Below are 8,263 nucleotides of genomic sequence, written 5' to 3'. Positions count from 1 at the left end.
CATCTTGTGAGAGGCACCACACGGGACCTCTTTGCCAGCACTGGACATCCTTTCGAAATAGGTTGTGCCAGGAAACTGAATCGGTACGACCAGCGCAAGTGATTTAAAGGTCAATGTTGCTGTAACATTCGAAATTCAGAAATGGTTAATAAGATTCACAAGTATGTTGTGGAATAATAATTAAGTTCGATAATTAATAAGTCACTAAAAATTGAACTGTTGGGGTGCTTTTCCAGGTTAGTCCTTAGAAGATGACCGTTTTTATTTTTTACAGAACGCCACGTAAGGTACCTGTAAGCCCTAACCATGGTGAACCGCCATGTTATCTGACAGTATGCCAGGAAGCGTCCAAACTGAGAGACTGGGCTCGAAATGGGGGGATATATTCTTGTTGCGCCAACCTGTGCTTTGCCTTAGGAAGGCGGAGTGGGTGAAACGTTGTGCCAACTTTACGCTGCCAAGAGGGCCGCGCTAATCCTTTACACACTGGACCTCAAGAGAAGTTTTCTGAGCACTTCGACCCCATATTCTGTTACTTGAATTTTCTTCACACCGGAACGAATGTCTTGATTTTTCTCTTTCTCAGTGTCGGACCCAACATCATGTCTGGTTAATCTGGAATGGAATATGTATATTTGTTAGGAGGATCGCCGCGCTCTCACTGGCTGCTCGGTCTTCATGGCAGGTCACTTGTTCCAGCTAACATGCTATCACGCACTGCAATAGTTATAACGTCAGCCTACTGTATTGCTATTAGCTGCTGCAATTTAATATTATATTTTTCATCATTAATGTAATCTGGTCGTCTCTATTCGAATAAACTTAATTACTTGGTTTGGCTCCATAAATTGGTTGAAAAACATTGATCTGTGGTTTCCAATATTCTTCAGACCCAAAAGAGTTTATTCAGTTCCTTACTTTTAAGAGAGGACTGCAACAAAACCAAGAAAACTAGGTTCATTTTGAGGAAGCCTGAAATCAGAGAATTTTAGGACGAATCATCTGAACACAGAAAGGAAGTTTTGAGAGGAGCGTTAAGAAAACATACCTATTCGTTGCATTGAGGGGCCCAGTTGACTACTTGGAACCAGTGGTAGCTTCAGTCTTAGAAATACTTAATTGGGTGGCCACACACACGCGCGCCTTCTCAGCTTACCTGACCAACATTTTGGGTCACATACTCCGTAAGAAGGAGTTAAAACATCCGGCATGTACGCCGTGTTTACAGGCAAGCTGGAGGCTGGCTGGGAGGGAAGTCCCTGAGGGGTTAAATTTAGAGCTCTCCCACAGACGTTGTTTGCGTTATAGTTTAGTGATCAAGCTCTGGAGGCAGCCGCAATGCGTTTTTGGAGGAAAGGTTTGTGGAGAAATGGCTTTGGTTTCAAGTTAATTGGAGAGGGTGATTAAGAAGGTGGGCCGTCCGCCATAGGGTCTTAACAGAGGGCTCCGCGGCCCTGTTGATTAATTTCAATTGTCGTATTTTAGTCTTGGCCCTCCGGCCATCGCCATAGGTGTGTCTGGCTTTTTTTTTTTTTATTTGGCGCTGTGCCCATTGTTGCTTTTTTTCTGCGCTTTTGTTGGGTTCGTTTTGTCCTTGGTGTGCTCGGTTAATTGTTTTCCCTTTGCTGTTCGAGCCAACGTTTGGAGACGATAGGGCCCTGGTCATCGCTTTTTTTATTTTCTCTTTTGCCTGCTGGCTGTTATCATTGTCATCATTATCATCATTACCATCATTAGTCATATCTATTATTATATTTATAATGTTACTATGTAGATTAGAAGAAAGAATTGACCTGCTCAACAAGCATACACTGGTGCCAAAATATAGCATAACTTTTTCTTCTACTAAAGTCATAAATTGGTTAGTCGATAGATTTATCCTCAACATATATCGTAATCTGGTTTTATAAACCCACAATTACCAGAGATGACAATGGCACCCCCCCTCCCTTTTGCAAAATAACCAAAATCAGGTTCCAAGATCTATGTATGTGAAACAGAGTTTCAAACACTTAATAGTTACAAGATGCCAAAACGAAATCTGCTGTTTTGATTAGAGGATAATTTCTCAAATCAAGCTATTTAAATCAAAAACACTTTTAAAGATCGAGATTACACTATTGAACATAGGAGCCCTGTTTGATACACATTAACAACTCCTCTTCAATCCATGAACAATCATGTACAGTTTCTGCTGTAATTTCCTTTGAGGATGCCAGAATTGCCTCCCAGGCGCTGTTGAGGAAACTGCCACCCCCCCTCATAGACTTCCTTTTAAAGAGCTTCCACAGGTTCTCAATTAGTTGAGTCAAGGAAGATGCGTGCCACACGTGATTCTCTCCTAATGCCATAGCAGCCTTTTGTGCCTCAATGGAATCAGCATGGGATGGGTGTTGTTCTTAAGAAATTTTTATCCAGAACACGTTCTTCTTTTATCATCATCATTTTACCCACTTCAGCACGCTTAAAGGGCCTACCAACTCACTTCCCACGATTCAGCCCAAAAACATCCTCCAGCCATCCTTCTGACTATCGACCTTGTTGGACAAGGGCCATCCAGAACTCCATTCCATCTGCCTCTCGCGATTTTAGTTGATGTATATAAATATTATATGCACGATAGAAACATAAAAACGCAATATAACATAGAGAAAAGTGCAGGAGAAGAAACCCAGATGTAAAAGCCACAAACATGAAAAACAGAAACACATGACACCACAAACACAAAAAACTGAGCAATATCCAGACCAGCCCACGCAAGCACTCTTCAGAAATGCCGGCTCCTTTTGGAAAACTGCAGTAAAATCTTGGTGGTTTTTTTTTGGTCACAGTTATCACAAAAGCCAGGTTTACCACAATCATAGTAAGCTGCTTTTCCTTCTGCTAAATGACTCAAATATGACTCAAAACATTTTTCATAATTTCCTATCTTACTTAAATGTTCTGTTTCCAACAGTTGGCGTATCTACAGAGCTCCTTGGACAAACTCAGTGAAGCCATCAAGCTGGCCAAGGTAGACACACGAGTTCATTCAGGTGTCACTCTAACCTGCGTTGGGGTGTGTGTGTGTGTGTCCATTGTTTTACAAAACTCCTTTGTTTTGTCTGTGTACAACCAGGGTCAACCCGACAGTGTGCAAGAGGCCTTGAGATTCACCATGGACGTTATCGGGGGAAAGTGAGCAATAAGTCTTGTTTTGGCATTTTCATGTAGTTTCGCTGCTGTCTTACTTTGCATCAAACACTTTTTTAACAATATATGTTGAAGTTTAGTCTTTGAACTTTCACCTACAGGTTCAATTCAGCCAAAAAGGACAATGACTTCATCTATCATGAGACAGTTCCCTCTCTGGAGACTCTGGCCTCAGTCAAAGGTAACAGGAAGACGCTTCAGTATGTTCAGTTTCCTGTATTGACACAGTGCCTTTATCACTGCGCTTATGCAAAGCTGCATTCACATATAGATGTATTTTGTTGCATGTGTGGAGAGAGAGTGGATAGCTTGTGTTTAACTGGGTGTGTCAGTGTTTATGATGACATACTGTAGATCCTTGTGGAAGTATGTGACTAAGCAGGATTCATTGTTTATCAGTGCACTCCTGCTCAGTTTGTAATTGCAGCCACATTCATTAAAATTTGATTGTATTTGATTCAGGATTTTGTCCTTTTTGTGATTGGTTAATAACATTGGTTAAATAAAGTGATAAATAAAATTGCAGATTATTGTTGATTCTTCTGTCTTAGAGAAGTAGCTGAGCAAAAGACCTCCTTGCGATTAGGGCTGCAACTAATAATTACTTTCATCAGCAATTAATCTTACGATTATTTTGATTTAATAGGTTATCAATTTCTTATTATTGGGCCGCCTCACATCCAAAATGTGGCTGCAGGCTGTGTTACAAGGACAAACTACAGAGGCTGTAGCTGTTTCTTTTGATTTTGATCTCTATTCTGTATAAAATCGAGCTCATGTGTTACCGTGCCAATAAAACCAGCTACTTCTGGCCTCTCTAGGTGCCCCACTGGTGAAAGCTCTACCAGTCAACCCCACGGACCCCACTGTCACTGGGCCAGACCTGTTTGCCAAGTTGGTGCCTATGGCTGCTCATGAGGCCTCTTCACTCTACAGGTAGATGCGAAGTTCATATTAGACAGGTGAAAAGGAGCTTCATCAGTCAGCCTTTCATGCATTAATCAGGTTTATTAATGTCTGTGGTTCTGTGTCCAGTGAGGAGAAGGCCAAGCTGCTGAGGGACGTCATGGTCAAGATTGAGAGCAAGAATGAAACACTAGAGTGAGTACATGAGTGTGTGTGCATCATCGTGATTATTTAAAAGAAATCAAGTGACCCCTTTCTAAATATAACACAATAATTGACAATTGACATGGAACTTACGTATGTGTAGTGCATTCTGTAATGTGATTGGGTAAATCCTTGTGTAAGTGTATGTGATGTTTTTATGTACTTTATTTAACCTAAAATAAAATCCCACTATGCTCAGTTCCTTAAATCAAATTCATAAACAAAAAAAATCTTTCTACAAGAACTTTGGCAGCCTTTATGGCCATTCCCTACTCTGAACTTAATATCGATACTGAAAGGCAGAAGTAATGTACTGAGAGGGAAGGATTTTATTGATGTGCTGGTTTGAGCTGACTGGTCTCGTCTCTTCCCGCAGGCAGTTTATGGACTCTCTGGGTTTGGAGCCGGAGTCGGTGGACAACCTGGACATGTACAGCCACATCCCTCCAGTCCTGATGGAGAAGTGTGCTGCTCTCAGTGTCCGACCCGACACCGTCAAGAGCCTCATCCAGTCCATGCAAGGTCAGTGGAAATGCACACAGAAAAAGATAATGCAGAAAATAAATAATTAACAAACAATACTCAAAACTTCAGTTTGGGTTTTTTATTACTTTAATTTCTGATATAATCAACCTTAATCAGCTAAAACAAATTGATAAGCAGGCCACCAAAGGAAAACCATGTATATTATGTTACATTATTATGACAATTACATTAATGATAAGCATACATTTTAATGATAATTATGTTCACATTTCTATGGATTTTTAACATTTAAGGATAGAATAGGCCCTGTGGTGTTTCTTTGTTAACCATCACCTAAAATACAGATCAAATTTCATGTCATTACTGTGTATGCAAGATATTTTTTCTATGTTTTTGTGTTCTGTGCAGCACCTTGTTGTGTGTTTCTGTGTAAATAATGACATTTCTTGCCTCTGTAGGGCTGTCGGGTGTCTTCACTGACGTGGAGTCTTCACTGAAGGAGATCAGAGACGTGCTAGAGGAAGACGAGGCCGGCCAGCGAGCCCTCCAGGAGGTCTGTGGCCCCGCTGCAGGCGAGGTGCACGCGGCAGCGCAGGGTCAGGCTCTGGCTGAGATCCGCAGGGACCTGGAGAAGTACATGGAGGCTCATGAAAAGGCCAGTTTCACCAACACGGAGCTCCACCGGGCCATGAACCTGCACATTAGCAACCTGCGTCTGCTCGGGGGGCCACTGGAAAGTCTGAAAGAGGCCCTGCCCCGGCCCCAGCTCAGTGAAGGTGAGTGTGTTTGATGGTGAGAGTTTGTGTGATCTCTTAAAATATATTATAGAGCTGCTTAAAAAATAATGAAAAAAATGTATTGGTAATTAAAATAGTAAGTATTTTTCTGCAGATTGACTAATTGTCACATAGTTACTCCTTTTTAAATTATTGTCCAAAAGCTGCAAAGAAGGTGGCACATATTGTTTTGCTGCACTGAAACATTTTCAAAATATGTTATTAATATAAAGATTTTGGTATTAGCTGAATGTAAGAAAATAAAACTCTCTTTATAAAGCCTTTTCAAATCCAGGGTAAGGTGCTTTACAGTTACAAAAATATAACAATTTTAATGAATGTTATAAGACATTTTATATTGCCATATTATAAGAACAAGCATATTGTTAAAAGAAGGCAAGGAAGCATCAATAAAATGCATTATATTGAAATGAATTATATTTCTTTCTGTTTTATAATGCTGTTATGAATCGGGAATGTAACCCTCTGTGTGTGTGTGTATGCAGAGGAAGTAGCAGGGCTGCAGTGCATGAAGCGGATCCTTGGGAAGGTGCAGGAAATGCGGGAACAGAGAGGCTCTTTGGAGAAACAGCTCCGCGACCTAATCCAGCAGGATGACATCACCTCCACCCTCGTCACCACAGAGAGGGCAGACATGAAGGTATGCGGCTGTTTCCCTAGAGTCCACACAAAACATGCACATTGTAACACGGAAAAGTGCGAGAGAGACATTAAAACTAAAATGATTCAAGGAAGACGCTTTAATTGCAACCAGTGGGTTTTGTGAGACCGCTAACTAACCTGTGTCCTTCCAGCGTATATTTGAGGAGCAGCTGAAGAAGTACGAGCAGGTGAAGGTGTATATTGACCAGAACCTGGCAGCTCAGGAGAACATCCTGAAGGCCCTGACTGAGGCCAACGTGCAGTACGCTTCAGTTCGCAAGGGCCTGAGCCAGACTGAGCAGCAGTGGAACAGCACCGTCCAGGGACTGGTGGGATCGTACGAAGCCTATGAGGACCTGATAAAGAAGTCCCAGGAGGGGAAGGAGTTCTATGAAGACCTGGAAACCAAAGCATCACGTCTGCTGGAGAGATCAAAGACCCTTTGTCAGACCAGGGCAGATGAGAGGAAGCCCCTCCTAGAAAAGTAAGGCAGACATTGAAACAAAACATTAAGGCATTTTTGCATTTGACAACTTTGACGTCCAGATAGTCAAAGCAGTTAAATGAAAAAGTGGCTTTGTGGCAGAAGAGACTTTTTTTCTTCCCTCTGCTAATGGTGACACCTTAATCATGCTGTATCCCTGCTCTCTGTTGTTTGTCTCTTCCTTAGAGAGACCCAGAAGAAGCCCCCGGCACGGCCCACAGCAGCTAAGCCCTCCTTGAACCCAAAGGCTTCAGATGTCGATTCTGCCTGCTCTAGCCTGGAGGACCCAGAGCTGGCCCAGCTTAGTGCAGCAATCTTAGCCTTGGGGGGTGACCTACCTGAGGAACTCCGCAGCCTCCCCCCTGACATCGCTTCCTACCCCGCCGCAGCTCGTCTACCCAATCCCGAAGCCTTCGTCCCCCCAAGTTCCAACCTGGGTGGCAGCAGCTCTCTGCCTTGGCCTGGTGCTCCGGCTGCTGGTCTTCCTCGCTTCCCTGCCAACCTGCCCCCTCCAGAACTCCTGGCACGGATAGCTCAGTTTCCTTCTTCTGGGGCTCTGCCACGAGGACCCCTCCCTCAGATGCCTCCACAATTGCCACCCCAGGCAACTGTGTCAGGTTATCGGCCACCCCCTACTCACGGCCCCCAACCTGGACGTGTAGCCCCTACCGCAGTGCGGCCTTCGACCACCACTGTGGACAGCATCCAGGCCCCGATCCCCAGCTACGCCCCTACACCACACCACCCGGTCCCACCTGCAGCCTCAACTGGCTACACTGTACCACCACAGATGGGGACCTACCCCCACTTTATGCCCCAGCCTGGCATGCCCATTCATGGCCCAACGCAAACTCCTGCACCCCAACAACAGCAGCAGAAGCAGCCGCAGCAGTACCATCAGCCCCTGCCTCAGGGATACCAGCCTGGACCGAGAGCTATTCCTGGTCCTCACGCCTACCCGCATGGATATCTGCCCCCTCAGCCTGGTGTTCCTCCCCAGTACCAGCAGCCATTCCCAGGTCAGCTGCAGCCACATCAGCAAAATGGCTATCAGCCCCGGCCTCAGATACCCCAAGGCTACCAGACTCCACAGGGCTATGTACCCCAGCAGCACCCCCAGATGATGCCAGGCTCCATGCCAAGGCCACCTCAGACTGTACATCCACAAATGCCCCCAACTTCTCAGCCGGGACCTCCTGCATCTCAGCCCTACATGCCCCACCCCAACCAACAGATGCCCCCTGGGCTCCCTCACCAACACATGTTGCCACAACAGCAACAAATCTCAATGCCCCCCAATGCCCAGCAGCTGCCCCCCCACCCACATATGCAGATACCAGGTGGCCCCAGAGCACAAATGCCCCCCACAAGTCAGCCAATGCCTCCAGTCTCACAGAACTACATGCCCCCGACTAGCCAGCCCATCCACCCAACCCTGCACCCCCAGATGCCTCCTGCTTCACAACCTCATATGGTCCCCAGTCCTCAGGTCCACCTGCCGAGGGGCCCAATGCCACAGATGCCCCCCAGTGCTCTACCCCCACAACATCAC

The 8,263-nt window shown here is 45.0% G+C and overlaps 1 protein-coding gene across 1 annotated transcript in view; it reads left to right on the top strand.

The window, feature by feature from the left end:
- The window catches only part of ptpn23a (protein tyrosine phosphatase, non-receptor type 23, a), a 20,155-nt gene that overhangs the window by 5,661 nt on the left and 6,231 nt on the right, over nt 1-8,263 (top strand). The window contains exons 10-19 of the mRNA XM_035672981.1: nt 2,957-3,013; nt 3,119-3,177; nt 3,294-3,373; nt 4,014-4,128; nt 4,228-4,293; nt 4,679-4,824; nt 5,247-5,564; nt 6,071-6,225; nt 6,380-6,711; nt 6,898-8,258. Coding sequence (XP_035528874.1) covers nt 2,957-3,013; nt 3,119-3,177; nt 3,294-3,373; nt 4,014-4,128; nt 4,228-4,293; nt 4,679-4,824; nt 5,247-5,564; nt 6,071-6,225; nt 6,380-6,711; nt 6,898-8,258 — 2,689 coding nt within the window. The remainder of the gene's footprint in view (nt 1-2,956; nt 3,014-3,118; nt 3,178-3,293; nt 3,374-4,013; nt 4,129-4,227; nt 4,294-4,678; nt 4,825-5,246; nt 5,565-6,070; nt 6,226-6,379; nt 6,712-6,897; nt 8,259-8,263) is intronic.

The sequence above is a fragment of the Morone saxatilis genome, unplaced genomic scaffold (assembly GCF_004916995.1).
Source record: "Morone saxatilis isolate NCDOM2014 unplaced genomic scaffold, NCSU_SB_2.0 Contig24, whole genome shotgun sequence".
In the NCBI taxonomy this organism is placed as follows: domain Eukaryota; kingdom Metazoa; phylum Chordata; class Actinopteri; family Moronidae; genus Morone; species Morone saxatilis.
The sequence above is the reverse complement of the archived record's forward strand: the minus strand, read 5'-3'. Positions and strand labels throughout refer to the sequence as shown.